Source organism: Arvicanthis niloticus, chromosome 17 (genome assembly GCF_011762505.2).
Source record: "Arvicanthis niloticus isolate mArvNil1 chromosome 17, mArvNil1.pat.X, whole genome shotgun sequence".
Lineage (NCBI taxonomy): Eukaryota > Metazoa > Chordata > Mammalia > Rodentia > Muridae > Arvicanthis > Arvicanthis niloticus.
This window is the reverse complement of record NC_047674.1, coordinates 41633287-41655063: the sequence shown is the minus strand read 5'-3', so window position 1 is coordinate 41655063 and position 21777 is coordinate 41633287. Positions and strand designations below refer to the sequence as shown.

The following is a 21777-nucleotide window of genomic DNA, read 5'->3' as shown; positions in this document are numbered from 1 at the left end:
GTTGCTGTGGATTGGGTTTATTAATTAGTTGCTGTTACCATGGGTGTACACACCAACAAACACTGACAAGGATATGTCTCAGCTAGTGTGGACTTCTCCATCTGGGTAAAGAGACTTGTTGAGTGACCTAAAATGCTGTCCTAGAATTTCCCAAAGAAAAGATTATAAACATCACATAAATTTCCTCTTGGGCCATTTTCTCATTCTGTTTGAAGTTGCCAAAGTTCAAGGCTCCCTTTCAATTCCTCAAGTTCCTTGTGCCTTTAACACGACAACAATTATATAAGCAATAGGTTAAGGTGACCACGCTTTCTGGGTAATAGATCCTGGATTATTTAAGCCTTAATCATTGTTTTGGAAACAAATAATTACTATTGATTGCCTGATTAGGTAAAATCATGCTATACATTGTTAAAAGTAAATGTGTGAGCTATTTGTTCATTAGTGACATTTACTTCTGGTACTGGTATAAAAATATTGTCTCATCTTTCAAGTTTGGTTACAAATTAAATGTGTCATAATCTGTCAGATATAAATGGACAAAATTCTACCAACTTTATCCCCCACTTACTAACTTTGCATTTACCTATCATTATTATATATGGAAACTAAAACCTGAAGATGCTGCTATAATTTAATTCTACAAATACTAGTCAATAGAACAGCAAGAATGAATTCAATACTGCTTTTTCACTTGACTAAAACCCAGCATGAGGGACTAATCCAAATACACGAATAGAGACATTTTCTATTAAGCTTTGGCCATTTTTCCTACTGAAACATCAAAAGCAACCACAAGAAAAAAATCTGCTGCATGTATAACTAATGCATGAACCCAACATTAATAAAATCAAGAATAGAAACACACACACTCAAACACACACACACACGCACACACACATTGCATTTTAAGCTAGCATCTGAGAATTTGATATATCAACTCAAAATTGCCTGATGTGGATTGCTGCTTAAATATCAAACATTATGAATGTTTGGATACATGGGTTAATTATAAATTAAGCCATACAATTTTCTAATATTAAAGTGAATATATACATATGCATGTATGTATAGACATATAATTCTAGATTATAAAATACAGTTTTGTAATTTTACTCATTTGAATTTTACACATTTCATAGAATTAAATAGTGTGCATTTAAAGGAACCAACAAGAAATAGGGCTCAATGGAATATTTTTTCTAGCATATACTTTCCAGTAAAAAAAAATAGTACAATGGTCATAAAACCAGAGGAATAGTTGGTTAAACATCATTTTCTGACTTACAAACATGTATCTTGTGGAATTTCAGCACATAAAGACGTCTCTGGGAATAGCAAGACAATAAAAATCACATCACTAGACATTTACAAGGTCTAGTTTTCCAGCGGTGGTTTTAAGAGAGTGTGAGCCATATGCATTTGTTAGTTTTGTAGCTTCTTCATTGTTATTAGCCTAACCTTGAGTAGGAGAAAACACCAATAAACAGCATAGTTAAAAATGGGTCATTCCCATAAGCCTAGACATGAGTCTCTATAACCTGCTCATCGTGAACACTCAAGGCTGGAGGATGCTTCGGGCGCTGCATGCTGTCAACACCCCCTGGCTCAAACAGAAAAAAAAAAAAAAAAAACAGAGCTAATTTTTACCCCTAAAATTAAGAGATTTGAAAATATTGTTCACTTTAGTTTCCCAAATGAGAACGCTGAAGTAGTCAAAACAGTTTGTGTCTCATATACATACATACATACATACATACATACATGTATATATATATGTATATATATACATACACACACACATATATGTATATATATCGTTAGAGGTAGCTGTTCACAGCTATCCAAAGGACTTTATAGGCTACTACAGAGATACTTGCACACTCGTGTTCATTGCTACCTAGTAACTGGAATCAACCTAGATGTCTATTTACTAATGAATGGATAAGGAAAACTGTGAGACATAGACTCTACAGAATTTTATTCAGATATTAAGAAAAATCTAAATCATAAAATTTCCAGATAAATGGATCAAATTGGAAAATTTACTGGGTGAAATAAGTTAATTAAAAAATACAATTAAGAAAGAGAGAATTCAAACAAAGGTATCCTGCGTGGGTAGACAATGTTGCTGCATAAGACATGGCTTATGAAAAGAAATTATCATTAATAGGCGTGGGACAACTCTCTGAGTTATTGTTCAGTGAGCCTATAGAGACTCACAAGATAATTTAGGCTTGTACCATGTACCATGTGGGTACCAACGGATAGCCACGTTCTTGGTTCTCCATCACTCTGTAGTAAACCCTAGTGCTGAAGACATTGCACATTTTGGCTGGAAGACATAGAAAAATCAAATCTGAACTTACTGGAAAATGTCGTCTCTGCTGGCTAGCATTCCTAGTACCTGGCAGTGCCATGTAGGCCCAGTGTTCAAAATGTGTCTGTGCTGAAAATATGTCAGTGGTCTTACCACTGAACTCTGAATGTTGCAGTATGGATCTGTGAGGCAAAATATTTCTACTGATGCACTGTGACATAGGGAGGTCACCAACCACTTTCTGAGTGGATTCCAGGCCTGTGCGATGGGGATGAATTAATAAAGTATACCGTTAACTGAGGAAAAAGCTCATGGCTGGAGAGGGAAGCCACCCCAGCCATGAGCAAAACTACTACTGTCATAGTAAATAATCATAATGTCAAAATGCCTTCTAAATATATTTGTTTATACCCATAGATCTGGGCTACCCTCCATTTTGGTCAAAGGAGCTTCTCTTTGCAGTGGGCAGTAGTTAAAGCATAGATTCATAAGAGTGAGTGTTCATAAAAGTAAGTGATTTTGAATGCTTAGCCCTAATTGAGAAAGGATCGGTATCACCAGCCCTCCAAGGATCAGGGAACATCATGGAAGAGGAGATAAAGAGAATGTAACAGCTAGAGAAAGGGGAAAGGAGGACGAGTTCTGTGATGTGCTGTCTTCTAGATGGCAACTATGGCCACCATTTGGCCACCAATGCTACAACTGTTGTCTTCTAGACATGATATAGTTGTTATATATAACAATTATATATATAACTCAATATATATAACTAACTATATATAACTCAAGAATAATAGCACTAAGAACAGTACATCTGTAAATTTGATTTGGAGGAATCTCTTGGTCAATCTAGTGAGGTAAATTAGGCTGAAGCCTTATTTTTCTGGCTATGATGAATAGCAGATTTCTGAACTCGGTTTCTATTGCTTGTAGAAACAACACTTGGAAATCAACACACAATATTCTATATTTCAGAGTCGATATTATTTTGGCCATAATTGTGTGTCATTGATAGACATGAAATTCTACATAACTTTCTGAATTGTTTAGTTTACAATTAGTGTATTGTGTCCCTCAAAACAATCACATTCTAAACACAGTAAAAAAAAAAAAAAGAAAAGATGATGTTTTAAGAAGAAATGTTTTTAAAGTAATTATATACTTATTCTTCCACAAGGAATAGTTATGTAAGTGTAGCTGGCTGATTGTGTTCAGAAAACAATGCATTGTGAGCCAGCCAAGACCCCCTTGCTCTTTTCATACCAAATTGAGGACTGTTACAGACTTTTCTTTTATTACCTCAAAACCCAAGTCAATCACATGACCTTATTTATTCAACCTATGGAAAAATACATGTTTCGTGTGTTTTTTCAGCTTACAATACTGAAAAGGATCAAACCTTTAGTGTACAGTAAATAGTAATTAAAGCAGAACATTCTAAATAAACATGGTTACATGGATATTAAATGACTGCAAACCATCAAGACTATGATTCTCAATAGAGCCACTGTCTTTTCTCTTTGAAGCTTATTGTCTTCTACCGTAGTTAAAGCAGCCTCCATAAATTTTCCCTCCTTATGGTAGAAGGGGTTGGTTGAATGCAACAGTCAATAGACACAAGGAAGAAAAAGGGAAAACTTAGAAGTAAAATACACTGAATGTGTGTTCTTTTTAAACATTTGGTTAACATGTTAATTATACATAATGAATTTTACTACAGCATTGTGATACATGTACATAATGTATTTTATTCATGTTCAGTCTGTGGGAAACTATTACCATGAAACACCAGCTATAATCAGAGGATAACAAAATAACCAAATTTTAAGGGTATTGGTGACTAAATTATAGAAAGCATATAATACATTGCTACATTGCTTAGTTTCATTTAGTTCTACAAGTATACTAAGTATACTAGGGAACCAAAAATACATGTAAATAAGACCTAAAGGCATTGCCTGATAATAACTATTATTATAAAGATATATATATATATATATATATATATATATATATATATATATATATATATATATATATCTCCCCCCAGGGGATTTATAAAAGACCCTTTTTTAAATGGTTATAATTTTAATGGAATTTTTCCTCAATTGCATGGTTATTATTTGGTTCTCTATCTCACTTCAGTGAGAAAAAGTAATTATCATGTAGCTTGCAGTGTGTGTAATTTGTCCTATAGTTATGGAAGATGCTCATTGTCTCTATAAATACTTATAGAAGATGCAAATAACTGATCACTGCCAAGAATGGCAAAGATAAGCACACACTAACTAGCCACCTAGCCACACTAGCTAGTTGGAGGTCATTTACTCCACCTGCTGAAGCTGTATGTTTATAAAAGAATGGTTGTTTAAATGGGTTTTGAGGGCTACCAGATGATGTTAGTATGTATGTATGTATGTATGTATGCATGTATGTATGTATGTATGTATGTATGTATGTGTATGTATGTGTTTATTTATTTACTTATTGAATAAAACACTGCTCAAAGGTATAAAATGCAGAATTCAATTTTGTGAGAGGATGATGTGATGATCCTTGGGTTATAGGGATGACATCTGTGCCTGTTCCATCAAGAACCACAGTCCACCAGTTTGCATCCCCCTTTGAGCCCCAGGGTACCCATGATCATGGGATATATCCACCTGACTGGCTCTGCTTGCTTAGCCAACAGGAGCTCAGGGCAGAATGGAATACTTCTGTGCAAGGTTCATACTTGAGACTGACTGCTTTGGAAAAAAAGTGCTTCCTTCAGCCCCTGCCCAAAGCCTTCCCCACACTCTTCCCTGACTCTGGATCTGTAACCTTGTGGCATTAACAAGTCTCTTGTAATGTGACTGAAGGCACTTTAAAGTCTTCTGAGTTTCTTATATGTCACCCATACCTTTTAACCACTCCTCTGTTAAACCTTTGGAATTCTTTTCTGTTATAGTTGACTCTTTTGATTTCTTAATCTCCCCAGGAAAAAAAATCCAATGACCAGTGTCAATACTAGGAATCTTTTAGACAGTCATCAGCCATAGTGAACCAATGACACCATCACATAAAAATACAGTGCTCAATAAATCTTTGCATCTTTTACATATGAATGGAATAAATTTAACTAAGGAAGCCTGACCACTAAGTAAGTTTAGAACTATTTCTGTCAAACCAATATATTAAGACTACTCTAACTGATGCAAATATTTTAGCATCATTATAAAATTATTACATATGCCCTATAGAACATTAGGAGCTAAATGTCACATTAAGCTATTTCAGGAGGGTAATTTGTCCTTACAAATGCATATGGAAAGGATTACCTTTTCACCAATTTCTCCTTTGATGCCTTCGAGTCCTTGTGTTCCCTGTAAAAGAAGAGCATGGTGTATAATAATAGGAACAGTACTTTCAGCTCATGAACTTTTCATAATAATAGTGATATTTCTAACAGTAAATAATCACTGATTTAAATAATTCCCTGAGATATGAAGCTCTAAGCCAATATTAAATAAAACAAAGTCAAAATTGTGCAAAATACTAAAGGAACAGCTTTCCGAATACTCCCCTACCTTCTAGAAAATATCACCTCATAAAACCCATAAGTTAGCATCTGAGGATGATACCATCGCCATTTGCTTTGAGTTGGATTAAGCAGCACAGACTGAGTTTACATTCTTGTCCTAACTAGCATCTCATTAAATACAGGAGACACAGACTTCTTTGAGATCTACCTTCCACAACATGAGCATCTAATGAGCGGTTCATAATGAGTGGATTTAAGTGTGAACCTTGGAGTCCTGAGCCCCGCTTCTCTCTGTTCTGCTTATGTGATGCACAGCCATAAGTAGAGGGGTCTTCTATTCCCTGTGCCGTCCTTTAAACCTAAAAGGTACAAGCATCTTTTCCTCAGCCAATTCCATTGCAATTCCATAAGTTCATTTTCAGATTTAATTTGACATAAATAGATTGATGACCATTCCAATCAAACATTTAGTAAATGCTGAGAGTCTCCTATGTGCCAGGGACCCATGGCTGACAGCTGTGAGGCAAGTGGTAGAGACGGGTCATATTTGCCATGCACCCACTGGGGATCATGGCCTAAGGCATCCAGCCAGTATCTTCTGAGTGCACAGGCACAACGAACCAATAGTTTTCTTTTGTTTCTTTTAGTTTTTATTTAAGCTTTTTTTTTTTGAGAGAAGATATTACATAGACCAGGCTGTCTTTGAACTCATGATATAGCTCACAATGGCTTTTCATGAACTCCAAATCCTCCTACCTCCATTACTATTATTTGCTGGGATAATAAAGAAACATATGCCAGCATACATAGCTAAAAATGAAAAATGTCAGATCTCAGCTTTTATGCAATGCATCCATAAAGTGGCACATGATTTAATTAACATTCAAATTTATTAAGAGTGTGACCTCTAATTATATATATGTATATCTATATATGTACATATATAGATATATAATTTCTGAGGAATATTAGCATATGAATACAGTCAAATAAAAATATGTGTGTGTATTGAAACACAAATAATCTTTTTGCTTCATTTAGCCTCAAAACATTATAATCACACAATAGATTAGTTCATAGGTACATGGGCCTACCTCTCTTTTAATAATGTTTTAGTGTTTCCTTTAAAATACAAAATTTAACTCCATTTGGTAATTCAAGCTGACATTGAAGCTGCTAAATGCTTCTCAGTGACGGTGTCACCATGATGCGGCCACCACAAACAGCTGCTGGAAAGTCCAAAACTATTTCCCAGTAGATAAATCCACACATCCCTTGGCTTGCAACTCTGCTTGCAGATACAGCACATGCTGTACCTCTAGGCTTGGTCTAGAACTGCTATGATGAGACTCAGAAGCATGCCATTTCATGCCTTTCAATCCAATGTTATTCTCACTAAGGGGCTATGTAAGGAAACCTTCCTAAAAGCTGATGTAACTACACATAAAAGTGTGTCTTTTAAATGACATTACCAGCTACATATAAGAAAATCTAGTTGTGCGGTGCTTTCAGATATTTTGCTATTAAAAACAGTAACACTTCATTGGAATGTAAAAATGACATGTTGGCGTTGGGGGGGCATCTAAAATTACATTGGTTATGTTCTCCCTCAAGGTGGCTGTATCATGACAGCTGGCCCCACCTAAAGTGACTCCTCTTCCCTCTCAGAATCTGGACTGTATTAGTTTCTGTGCATCCAGTAATGCTTGGCACAAACAGTCAAGCTTGTTCCCAGAGGAAGCAGTTTTTGAATCGATAGTAAGGGATACAGAGGAAGTTCATTTCGGTGATGAGAAAGATCTCAGGCACTGAAAGACACACCCTGGATGGTGAAAAAAGTTCTCATTCATCAGGATTATGAATGTGACATTCTGCAGGTTTATATTTTCCATATAGGGGGTTGAATCTGTGGCCTCTTACTGGGTAAGCAAGAACTGCACACTGAACTGTTTCTAGCCTTCTTTCTGCTTTTCATTTTGAGGCCTGATCTCACCAGGTTGTCCAAGCTGCCTTAGACTCACACTCTAGGCTGGCTGGCTGTGAACCTGCAATATTCTTCCTTCTGTCTCCTGTGTAGCTAGGATGATTGGTCTGTACCACCAGGCCAAGCAAAAAAAGCTGTGTTTTGAAGAGCTTAGTTGTGTGTATAACATCCTTGTAATACTGGATATTTTAGGTCATTGTAAATATTTTTGCTTAATCCATGCTGAGAAATGCAGCATGTACAAATAGGAAATGACTGCAGAAAATACTTTTCCATTGTTCACTGTTTCTGGTGCCCCTGTAAGTTTCCCATGTCCCTTAGAAAGCATCACTACCGATTCTCGGGGAAGCATGCTGCTTCCCGAGAACAAATGTGTAACAAACACTCTGTAACAAATGTGTCCTTGAGAGGTCTCCAAGAAGGAAAGCCTTCTGAGTCCTCCTTGGAAAGACTGGGTTATTAGCTTAGTTCATAGGAAGCATTTATAAAAACCATTACCTTTTGACCATGTAAGCCTGGAGTACCATGTAAGCCATTTTCACCCTAAAAGAATTAACCATAATAAATGTCATTAGTCACAGACGATACTGAAGAAGACCCTCAAAACAGTGTTTCCTGTAGTATGAGGAATGGTAACATTGTCCTAGATAATATATCTTGTGCATCTGGTCTTCCAACTTTCTGTCATGTCACAACTACAGGACGATCATCTCAAATTTTAAGGTAACGGAATATGGGAATGTTTGGAGGCTCTGAGACCTTAAGTACCAGTCTCAGAGTTATCCAAGTTATTACAAGATAACTTGTAGTATCACCTGAGATGTCAAGTAAGTGCTCAGTGGTTTCACATTCTGTGTATTCCACATGCTATTTGATGATCTAATCTTTCCTTCCTTCTTTCCTTTCTCTCTTCCTCCCTCCCTTCCTTGCTCCCCTTTCCTTCCTTCCTTCCTTTCTTCCTTCCTTCCTTCCTTCCTTCCTTCCTTCCTTCCTTCCTTCCTTTCTTCCTTTTCCTTACTTCCTTCCTTTTTCCTTGTTTTAAAACCTCTGTGTATATGAGTAAATGCTTTTTATGTGCAGGCATTGCTAACAAACTCATCAGAGAGTCACTGTTCTCATAATCATCTTCTATAGACTGTTACTCAGTGACTGGGCTTCAGCTGTGGCCAATGTCCTGCTTCCTGGCATGGTCCCTGGCACCCAATTTAGTTGTGGTTTTTAAGTGTCTTCTTACCTAATATGAGATACATATGCATGTCTTGATATTCTTGTCACATTGTGCATGTGCTTATTTTCATATCTATATCTGTTGGTTACTGTGAGTTGAATTCTGAAGTCATACCAGAGACAATTCTACACAAAACAGTTCCCTCTCCACTTGTCTGACTCCTGTCATAAATGTTTTCAGCAGATGCCTATCAGGTTCCATTACTGGAATTCTTGGTCATCGCTCTGACAAGTCTGCTTTGTGAACAGCACACCACCCAGAAAGAGAAACTCCAGGGAGGGTGGATGCATTCTCCTTAGACCCTCAGGCATTTACTTGGGTCTAGGAATTTACTCTGGCTCCTGAGTGTCGAGATTCAGGCAGCTCAAAATAAGCCAATAGTGCTATGATCTGCTCTATTTTTGTAAAATATTTAGAAAATTCACTTAGAAAATAACAGTTTGTAAGGATTATCTAGAACACAGATATTTCTAAGAATTATTTAAAGGAAGTTTAAGAATATGGAGAAAAACACCACATCTTCACATTTTAAAATAACAATGAGATACATTTTAAGATAACAATGAGATCTTAATTTTATTACTAATACATTTTTGGAAAGTTTTACTGTTTATCTTTTTCTTTTTTACCTGAAGTATACTGCCATATACAAGCATTCACTTTATTTTAAGAGTTAGGTTTTTTGTTTTTGTTTTTAAGATTAAACTGGGCTGGAGAGATAGCTTAGTGGTTAAGAGCCCTGACTGCTCTTTCAGAGGTCCTGAGTTCAATTCCCAGCATCCATATAGTGGCTCACAACCATCTGCAATGGGGTCTGATGTCCTCTTCTGTGTGTCTGAAGAAGTGCACTCATATACATAAAATAAACAACTAAATCTTTAAAAAAAATATTAAACTATCAGAGTACTCATAGTATAACTGCTGTCATAGTATGGGCAAAATTTGGTTGCGATATATAATTACATGTGGAAGCATCAAAAATAGGATATTTATCGGTGTACTAATCATTTCCATCACTTGAAAGTTAGTATGGTTCTGGACCTGAGGCACCAGGTAAAACTAGTGGAAAGCTGCAGTAACGTTTGATAAAGAGATAACAAAATCGCATTAAGTATCTGACACCAAAGGACATTTATGGAAATAGAGCCTCTAATATTACTCACCACTGAAGTATGCCCACTTGTCTCTAAGAAGCAGATTATTTTCCCCAGTTGATCCAATATAATATTTTATATCATATTGCAAGTTACTCAGGATCACCAGATACAGCATATAATCCTTCAAAACACAATGATACGGTACTCACGCTGCCAGCAACCCATTTCGGAGAAAAAGGAGTGCTGACAGCTTTGCTAGCAGCCAGCTTTTACATACCATGTGCCTGGAGTGCTGGCACTGGAGTGTCTTTAGTTGACATTCTGTGATTTCTGTAGTTAAATACTATGTTTCCGCAATGGCGAATGTTAACTGATCTCTATTCTTTCCCTACTTACAGGTTTATAATCACTTCTAATTGCCTTTAGTCCATCAGAGGAGTTTGAGCCTACTGGATCCCATCTCTGTCTCAAAAAAGGGGGGTGGTGTATGAATTACCATGAAAACTTTAAAAGGACACAGTCCAAACATGCTGATGCCAAGTGCTGGCTCTATAAAATCTTAATCTAAAACATTACATTGGTAACATCTGTCACATTAGTGCTTATTCTGAAATATAGGAGCAAAACCCAGAGAAAGGCTGGCAGTCAGGGTAAACCTAGTTCTACCCACAAAATCAATACTTGCCCAACACTGCTTAACAGAAACTGATCTGTGTTATGTATTGTGTGTGTGTGTGCGTGTGCGTGTGCGTGTGCGTGTGCGTGTGCGTGTGCGTGTGCGTGTGCGTGTGCGTGTGCGTGTGTGTGTGTGTGTTTCTGAGTTTCTGCTTCCTTTTTTCCCCCCAGTCTAGTCTTAAAGAAAACATAAGATGCTTTTCTTCTATCTTCCAAGCAAGATTTTAGTTCATAATTGGAAAAATAATTATAATCAGTGGTTTCAAACAAATCATACCTTTCAAAACTTATTTCTGGGGACATTCTTTCAATTATAAGCCTTTTAATTCCTGGAACATACGTGGAGGGAGGAGAGAACGGACTCCCAAAAGTTGTCCACTGATCTCCCCATGAGCAGCTCTCACACACTCACTCTCCAAATTAAATAATACATAAACTATATTTATCGTCTTATATCCGCCATTGCCACCAAATACTATTATAATCTTCTAATTAATTTTTCTGTCTGATTCACATTGTGGAACACAGATTAAAAAGAAAGAATGAAAGAAACACATATGATTGCTTACTGAATTAAAGCTTTCTGAACCTAAACCATTACCCATTAGTCTTACTCCTGATGTCTTAAAGGAGAAAAATGTCTTCCAGATCTTAAACATAACATCCACTTGGGTCTTCCCCCAAGTATTGAGGCTTCCATTCATTAAACAGTTAGCAATAGTTTGGAGTCTCAAAATACATGATCCTGCTCTCTCTGGGTATCTCTTAAAATGTGGCTTTCAAAATTCAGCATATTATGTCAGAAATGGCCCCAAACAGAACAAAAGTGGAGCATAACACACACATACACACCATCACACACACACACACACACACACACACACCATCACACACACACACACACCATCACACACACCATGTTGTTTTGGGTGCTAAAGTTGTTTTTCTCTGAATGTAAATTGCTTCTTAAAAATGTGTAACCATACACACTGAGTACGTAACCAAGTATAAGCACTACCAAGATTTTCTTTCAAAGAAAAAAATTCAAGTTCCAAACCTTCTCCAAATTAGTCAAATGAAAATTAAATTGAGCATAGAAAAAAAATTAACCATTTAGGAATTATTTGGAGGAGTGGTGAAAGTTTTCTTGAATACCTAGTGAAGTTAAGGAGACTTAGCCACTTGTGTAGAATCTAACAAAATTCTGGGATCCTATGAAACTGATATGATCTTCTTAAAGTGGGTCTGTCAGAAAGAAGTGTTTGAACTTATTATATTGTCAGAGTAGGTTAAAGACAGTCTACATAATTTTGAAACTGCAAAACCATGGTAGGGAAATCAAGATGTTTACTATAAATCACTTGCTGAGGGATCTGATACCTGTAGTTCCTGACACCCGCAGCAAGCACTCCATCAAGTGAAAGATGACTTAAGATATAGAACACAGTGCCATCAGTCAGCTCCTAATTGAGGACAGTAAGATATCAGTCGCTGCAAACCATTTCCTGTTCCGAGTATTCCTCGTGATGAGTAATTGAGAGCGTGACTCCGTATCAGTTACCTCTACTGGAGCCTAGCTGTGCTAAAGCCATTGGTTAACTTAGCTTCAGCCCTGCAGTAAGGCTTGCTTAAGAAAGCAGGGGGAGCAGGTGATGGGGAGACAGGAAGTGAGTTCTGGAGCTGTACACACTGCCCTGATTACATTTCATGCTAGGAAGCCTCACTTGTAAGCTTTGCTAGGTAGAGATTCTTGTCCCCACTACTTCCTTGAGGTCTGCTTTGCATAAAACCTTAGGAGTTCTTAGTAATGTACCTTTCTCACTCTTGCCTCAACATAGATGTGTAACAGTTCTCTCTTACGTCCCTCCTGTATTTTGGAGCTAAGTTTCCTTGAGTTCTGCGCAGTTCAGCTTGAACTTATGAAGAGTCTATCAACCTGGGTGTCCTCTGTTGGTCCAAGCACAGGCTTCACAGAGATATGAGAGACAATGATTCCTTCTATTCCAGGAGCACCCAAGCATATAGACACACAAAATTGGTGATGTAAACAAAATACTAAGTTAGGAGAATGGAAGTGCTTCTGGTTTTGCTTGGTAGACCAGAAGGCTTCATAAAAACATGCCTGAGCTTTGAAGGTAGTAATCTGTGATGATGCTAGTAAGGGGTCATGATATCGGTTATCGGAACTCATCTTCTATCTCTCACTTTTACCTGATAGCTTTACCCATTACCATACCCTGGTACAACTGACCAGGCTTGGCTGGCTGAAAGATGCTTCTGATGGAGCCACTTCAGGGAGACTACCATCAACAGTCACAGATGTCAAAAGATAGCAGTTACGTTTTTAAATCCACTGTTCACTACGTTAGTAATCTACACCAAGAATAAGAATATTAGCCACTGAGCTATGTAAAGAATCAGTGTGGGATCGTTCTCTAGGTAATATTTTAATATTTATGTGCTAGATACTGATGGCACGTTAAACCAAATAGGGATGTTACCAGACTGGGTTCCTGAGATCTGCCTAACTATTTGGTAAATAAAAGTCAAGTGCCTGGTGCCAGAATCACTGCATGTGCTGAGCTTGTCATCCATCTGTTGTGCTCCCTGCCAACTGCTCTACTTGGGATGTGAGTGGAAGGCATTAGGAGGGAATAGGAAACCATTGAGAAATAAAGTCAGCTGCAGAGTGGCCGGGTTTCTTTTTCCTGCCCCTCTATTACCTCTGTGCATCTTACATTTCTGCTTATTTGAAGGCTGTGTTGTATCAGTAGATATTGACCGATAAGGCAATGATAAGACACTCCCATCAAGCCATAGTTTCCCACCAATAATTCATGTTAACCTCAGAATGTCAGTCAGTGAGAGAAAGTAGAGTAATGAAACTATAATTTTGTGATTTCTTTTCTATGAATATTACTTATTATAAAATTTCATGAGACCTTCAATATTAAATTTAAAAAAAAAAAACCACAGAGACATTCAAATGATTCCTTTTTGTTGTAAAGTAAAAGTTGATTATATGGCTAATTGATAACCCTTCAAACTGTTAGTTTAGTGGGAATGTAAAATAAAACACTGAGACTTCATTGTCTCGGTCTTACAGACAGCACATTTATAATTGACAATATTGAAAGACATGCAAACAATGTTTTTTTGTTAACATAAATTTCACATATATCTTATCAGCCTTCACAAAATGTTGTATTGTTCAACAGGAGTTGAACAAGATTGATAGTATCAGATATGCTAAAGTTGACAGGGGAAAGAACATGAGCCCTCGACCCTACAGAAAGAACTACAAGCAACTAGACCTGTTGAGAGCAGGAGAAATAGTCTTCCCTGAGGAAAAACACACAAATTGCTTATCTTATTTTACCAAATGGTGAGCTCTGAAAACCTTAATATAAGATTACAAAGACTAAGCAGGTTATATTTATGAATATATTAGTATATGAATATACATATATACAGACAATAGCAACAAAAAAGAAACCAGGAATTTAAGGAGAGCAAGGAGGGGTATGTGGATGGCTTGGAGGGAAGAAAGGAAGGAGGAAATGTAATTATACTATTAAATCTAAAAAAAAAAAAATCCTACTGTTGGATAAAGTTGTATGTTCTCATTTAGTGGTTTCAGTTCCAATAATAAATTGTTATGTGCAAATACATATTAATTTTTTCTTAACTTGGGGAGAAACTGTGGAAATTAGCTTAATTCTGATTGTCCACAGGAAAATTAGGTGAAACTAGAAATGCACAGAGGAAGCCAAATGACTTAAACAAAAATTATTTTCGCTAAACGCCTATAAGTTTCTTAGTCTCTGAGGCATTAACGCCACATCTGGACCAGGCTGGAACAGAAGTCATTAGAATTCACGATAGCTACAGGACTCGTCTGCACATACATAAACTGACACAACATCTGCTTTTATTTCCTGGAGCTGGAGTGTTCTCACAAATGCCTTTTTAGGAAAAAACCCAAGATTCAAATACAATCATTTCATTCCCCAGAAGAAAAGAAATGCAAAGATGATGAAGAATGAATCAGTCTCATTTCTGCACATCCAGTGCAATGAACGGGAGCTCAGAGTTTATAGAGACAAGATCTATTATCTTCAAGGTTTCTTATACTGAGGGCAGTCTAGCTGTTTTCTTATGATAGGCAAATTAATGACTGGCCCATTGTGTTATTAACATTACAGGTTATTTTAATAATGTCAGGTAACTAAATTTAATGCTATTGTCTTTGACAGTACTCTGTATGTATAGAGATGCATGCACATACATCAAAAGCATGTTTGGTAGCAGATGTAAGAGTAGAATGTCTTATGTTTGGTGTTCAGGTCAACGCAGAAAGCAACCATGACTGGGCTACAACCTATGGAGGGCAGGTCTCTAGAGTCACCTCTGAACACTCATGAATATTTCAAACCTAATTTTGAATTTGAAAATGGACAAAATTAAACCATCATATTTTCAGTCTGTTTATTTCTGGAGGTAAAACTATGAAACCCTCTCATCTGGTGAATGAACTAGCTTGAAGTAATTCTTCGGAGATAGATACAGTCTTTTGCCTGTGTTCGAGTCAGAAGGCCTTGTGTTAAAAGGTTTCATAGACTTAAAGATGAGAGACCAGCAGAATCTAGAGAGGCAACTTCACAATCCTCTCCTTAAGCTGCAAGGAAAACGGATTTGCGATTTAATTCTAACTGAGTGTGAAAGGGAAACAGGGTATTTGGCAGCATCCTGATGGTGAAATGGCAGGACGGCTCACGAACAATGAATGCATGTGGGCAGAGCTACACCCTTAACTCCACTTCTTACTAGCTATGAAACTTAGGGACATTTTAACTGTCCTTATATATTAGGTTCTTAATCCAAAAATAATAAAAACAAATCTGAGCTAAAAGGTCTGTAAGTATTGAATTAGTTTAATGTAAAGGAAAGTGTCTTGGAAGTACTTAGCACATATTATTAACTGCATAAATGGCTGTTTTTATCAACAGGGTATGTTTGTGATTACTATGTGTAACTCTTTTGAATGAGTCCATTGGGTTAAGAACATTAATTTCATTGTTGTTGTTGTTTTTAAAGAGGCCAATGACTCAGAAAATATTTGACTTTTATTTTAAGATTTCCTGCTAAATAGGTTTTGAATAAAATAAATTCCCTCAAGTGAGTTCTGAGTTACTCTCACAGTGATCCAGAGCTCAGAGCAAGAGCGTCATCAATTGTGTGTTTAAAATATATCTTCTAGTTATTAAACATTATGCCAGTCATTAAGCTGGCTCTTTCATGAACCTCTCATTCTGCCATTAAGATCCAGCTAATGTGGGTCCAGTATAATTCCCATTTGATAACGGAGAAAGATATTTGTCCTAGAACTAGGTGGTGTGACTCTGCTTGCTTATTGTCAGGCATGTTTCTCGGGACTAGGGTTAGCATTTTCTCTACTCCATAAGGAACAATAGTAGTTTAATAACTGCTTCCTCCTGGCTGGCATGGTGGTGCACACCTTTACTGCCAGCACTCAACTGGCAGAGTCAAGAGGATCCCTGAGTTCGAGGCCAGCCTAGTCTACATAGTGAGTTCCAAACCAGTTGGGGCTACAAGGTGAGACTTTGTCTCATAAAGCGGGGAGTTTTCCTTAGGAAATAAATTAGTCCTTGAGTGCCCGCCCTCGAGAGGCAGCTGTGGCCGTGTCTCTGAGTTCGAGTCCGGCCTGGTCTTGCCGTGCCGGTGAGTCCCAGGAAATAAATTAGTCATTTACCAAGTAAATATCACTTTAGCATGATTTAGGCTCTATTTCTGTTGTATTTTTATGAGCACACAATTAAAATAGACATTATTGGAAAATAGTCATATTTCTAAAAACGTATCTAACTCTCCCCCAGACAATGCACACCACACTGGCATATTGGTGAAGAGGGAAGTAAGACAAATTTTTGAATAAAGCATGCAGCAGTTAGAGCAAGTGTGGCTCCAGAGCTGAATTTGAAGGACATTCAGCCACTGTTAAGATCCTCAGCCCATTTTCCTACTGCAGATCAGAAGGACAAAGTGCCTGTGTGTTTATGGTGTGTGTGTGTGTGTGTGTGTGTGGGGGGGGTTATGTGCAAGTGTCTGTGGGAATGTGTGTGTGCTGGTATGTGTGTGAGTGTGAGTGTGACTCTATGCAGTAAAGCATTCCTTTCTCCTGGAAACTAATTGATTCCACTTACTTGTTTTACTGGAAGCAGCTCCTCACTACCTGCCTAAGCTTACCAGAAGTAAATAGGTATTTGCTTCTAGATTGGAATTTTCCCTTGGGAACAGACAGCAGCTAGTTTATCTAACTTAGGCCAATATGTAGGTAATGCAGATAGTGACTGTCCTGTCATGTGTGACAGAAAAGCTGTGTGTATATGGTGATGAATGCCTACTCTAAGTCTGCACTGGATGATTTTTAAATTTTTAAAAACATATAATTAGTTGCTCTAATTCCTCATCTTTAAAGTCTAAATGACTCCATTCTCCAAAAATGCATGTCACAAAACAGTGCTATATAGTGTATTATTTTCCTTCTGTCACCAAAGAAAAACACAACCATGGAGAACTACTCTGTTTAGAGTGTTCACTTAAAAATAATTACGGCTACCATTTCACTGAACTTCAAAAAGTGCAAGTCTATTTTAGAACGATAAAATTTGCATGCATATAATTTAATTAATTATATCATCATATTGTGTGAAAATATAAATTGAAACCAGCATGCAAATTCTACTTAATACTGCTCTCAGAATGTGCCTTATTCTGTGATCATAAATCAGTTTCTGGCTTAAATATAAAAACACTCCATTTGAGAATAATGTGTCAGAGGTGTATGTTCTGTGGCAGCTTGCCTATGTATTTGCTCCAAGGTGTTTCAACAAGTCACACCACACACACACACACACACACACACGTGGAGAGAGAGCAAGAGGGAGAGAGAGATTTAAAGAATACTGAAGGGGCTATAACTTACTTAAGCTCAGTATTGCTTTTTAGGTGACATGGAAGATATCCATATATTTATAACGTATGATACCCATACACATTTTTAGCAAATGTGCAGCTTGGTCTTCATATGGGACCAACCCCTAACAAGCAGAGTGGGACAATCTCAGTCTCTGTTCCCTGACATTGAATCTGCATCTCCCTACCTGAACCTCATGGTTGCACCTCAGTGGGAGACAATGTGCCCAGTCTTGCTGGGACTAGATGTCTCAGGGTGGGATGGTACCCCAGAGGGGCTTCCCTTTCTCTGAGGAGAAGGGAGGCAAAGAAGGGGTAAGGACTTGTAAGGGTGGTGCTGGGAAGAGAGGAGGGAGGAGGCTGTGGTTGGGATGTAGACTGAATAAAAACTATAAATTATTGGTATTAAAAAAAGATACCAGATGAAAATATGGGATATTGGGCTGTTAAGATATGTGACTCTACAGCAGACAGCCCAGCAAAGTTCTCGTTAAGCCTTTCCCTGTGTGACAGCAAGCTTGAGGTAGATGTCGTGGCTCTGGATCACTTTATGTATGTCTGCCGTTTCTAAAACCAAGGGAAAACGACAAATAGTCCCATTGCACCCCCGTTCCAGCCCAGCTCCTGGCCAGTGCTACTTGGAAAAGTCATTCGTGTGCCATGCAGATGGACTCTGTATCTGCAAGACTGGAGGTCACACACTGCCACTGTTTCTACATGCTTCTTCCCCCCGAGGGACCCCCATTCTCTTTCTGTCTGGCACAAATATTATGTTTCAAGAGCATGTTATCTATCAAAGAAGGTAACATAAAATAAATAAAAATAGACATTCAAAAAAAGATATGTGACTCTAATCATTTAATCACATAAGATAGGAGAACTAATAATTTTTTTTTAGAATTGTATTTAAAAAATTCAGGTCTAGAAAGATGACCCAGCCATTAAGGAAAGGTTAAGCTCACAAGCCAAACACCAAAATTCAAATAAGGTATTTTTATTACAAGGCAAGAGACGTATTTTATCTGAAATACTAACTACAACATGATTTAATTTTTTTTTGAAATGTAAAAGATTGACGTTTCTTCCTTAGAGTGAAATACTTTGTAATATATATAAACTATACCACCAAAAAAAATAACTGTGATGTTTTGTTAATTTTTATTTTTGCATGCTCATTAGCATGATTTTAAATAAATGATATACCTTGGATTATAAAAGTGGGAGCCACACCCTGGGAGTGGTAGTTCTTTTCCACATGTGAGCATTAAATCTTTTTCACAGCTAAATAATGTGAAGTTAGGAGCAGAGCTGGCACCACCAGTGATACAGACCCTGGGAAGAGGATGTGGTCAAAGACAGGTGTTTCTTCAAGTACGAGGGTGATAGTAGCCACTAAGTGGGGTCTCTGAAGCTGCATGAACGTGGCTACAGAGAAATCAATGTAAACTGATACCATATTTACCTCCACTGGAAGCTGGATGAATCTAAATGCCCGTGAGACATTTAGGAGCAATGGAAGTCAGCTGGATGCAAAGTTAAACTGCTTGAGGTATGTAGGGGGAGTATTTGATGTACAGTTTTGCAAAGGTTTTGAACACATTTATTGCATTAGCTTTTCAAACTCTCAGAACACTTGCCCCAAGCAGGCCCTGATCCTCACAAACTGATTGTGAAAGACTCCTCCAACCACTGTTTTGGCCAAATAGGTCCCAAGACTTCAGACTCCCAATTCCAAGAAAGACTTGGTTCAACTAGGTTATGAGCAGCTGCCATAATCCCTGTGCCCTTTGTTCCAGTTGTACTTTAAGTGGAGTATAAGGTAAGTCAGCATCCTGCCTCTGAGAGCGTGCTCTAGGGAAAGAAACAAGACCTGAAATACAGAGACTCGGTAATACTGGTCTCTGTGCCGTGATGACTTCCTCTACTGCATCCTCAACTTGCCCTGTATGTTCCTTCCATTCTTAGAATCTGACTTCTTTTTTCTCGTAACACAACCAACCAACCAACCAACCAACCAGCCACAGAGCATACATGAGCTGGTTCTAGCCACCACCGCTCCATACACTGCACATCTGTAACAGAAGTGCAGCTTGGTCTCTTTGAGAGTCCAATAACTGAAACGGGGGACGTATGTGTATCTGTTGCCTGCCTGTGGATCCTGTGCTGTCACGTCTGGCCTCAGTGGGAGAGGATGTGCCTAGTCCTGCAGTGACTTGATGTGCCAGGGTGGGTTGGTAACCAAGGGGTTCCTCCCACTCCTCAGATGGAAAGGGGATGCCGGATGGGGCAAGGGGCTATGTGAAGGGGAGACTGGGAGAAGAGGTGGGGGCTGCAGTCAGGATGGTAAGTGAAAAAATAAATAAATTTATGGGAAAAAAGAGAAGTACTTGTCTCAAGTGCTGCAAATAGAGCTCAGTGGTTGAGCATTGTCTAGCACGAAGAGACCTTGGGTTTGATTGACAGTGTCACCAAGATGACAAAACAGCAACATCAATGACAATGCACATTAACAAAATATGCTGCCTGGCACCTGACCTACAAATGCAGCTTCAGTGGAGCCTGTGGCAGCATCATATGAGTTAAGGGTCATGGCCTTAACAATAACAAGGTGGGAGGGACTCACCTGCTCACCAAAAACTTGTTTTCCTAAAGAGAGACTTTCTTTAACATCAACATGTGACAACTAACTAGTTTGGGCCTAACATACATCGTGAAAATAAGCTAATTATTTTAACATGCAAATGTGAAGTTTTAAAAAGATTGCATGAAAAAAAAAAAGAGCATTTTTCTTGGTGTTTAGAGACAGGATCTTGCAACATAGTCCAGGCCATCTTAGGAGTTCATGTTTCTCCTCCTTCAGCATCTTGAGTGCTGGTGTTGCTGGTTAGCACCACCATGCTAGCTCCAAGTAATACAGTGAATTTCAGAGTTAACCTCCTGTGAGTGAAGTAATTATTTACAAGAACCCTTATGGCATTCGAGGAGAAATCTAAAAAGAGCCATTTTATTATCTAGATACTAAATTGGATCATTTTATTGGTAACCTAAATATAGTTCTTGTATTATAAGTCATATATCTTACACAGTGCTATAAAATGTTGTCTGAAATGGTATTATAATAAATTATTTAATTTATGTATTTTATATAAATTTATAAAATTTTATGTAAATTATATTATTAAATAAAATTAAAATATTAAGATACCGTGTCAGCCGTTAAACTGATAATGTAAGAGGCCCAGTTGTTAACAGACTATTTTTTTTATGTTCCTGAAGAAAACATTCTTTCCCAGGAGCCACGCAGTTTATACTTGGGCATCATTGGCCCTGTAGCCTCTGCCACAATTCCTTAGTCTGTTTGTGTATCTCAAGGTTGCCTTGAACAACAAAAAAAGCAAGTGAGTTGGTATTTCTCTGGAAGTTCATTTACAAAACCTTACAGTGAGTATCTGTGGCTGCCCTATCATGGGCCACAGTTCACTGATCCCCAAGGAATAAAAGTTCTGCATATTTTTCAGTCCTGACTGACTCAGCTTTATAAAAAATGGGCACTAAGGTTAATCAAATAGCCAGTCAGCATATCTTTTTTCCAGGAAGGCCCGTGGTGCCAAATTCGACTTTACCACCAACTATACACTAAAATACTTTAATTATTCATTAGACATTCATAAAAGGTACATTAATTGTTAACATAAAAGGGAGTTAGGATTTCTCAAGTGAGTTGTTAAGTGGGCACCGAAGAATATGCTTCAGATTCTTCTTCATACTGCCCACATCATTAAACAGATAGTCCAACAAATTTATCCTTGAGAGAGTGGAATGTAATGTTACTTTTTAAATGAGAGGCTCTATCACTTGAGATTTTATTAATATATTATCATTTTATGCTAGTATCATTTGCTAAACAATTTTTTTCATAGACAGCAGATTTGGGGAAATTACATGGAAATGCGG

The 21777-nt window shown here is 37.7% G+C and overlaps 1 protein-coding gene across 1 annotated transcript in view; it reads right to left on the bottom strand.

Moving 5' to 3' along the window:
* Positions 1-21777, bottom strand: part of Col19a1 (collagen type XIX alpha 1 chain) — a 302656-nt gene that overhangs the window by 218443 nt on the left and 62436 nt on the right. Inside the window, exons 10-11 of the mRNA XM_034521315.2 lie at positions 8326-8370; positions 5641-5685 (exon numbers count right to left, since the gene is read on the bottom strand). Of these exons, the coding sequence (XP_034377206.1) occupies positions 5641-5685; positions 8326-8370 (90 nt within the window). The remainder of the gene's footprint in view (positions 1-5640; positions 5686-8325; positions 8371-21777) is intronic.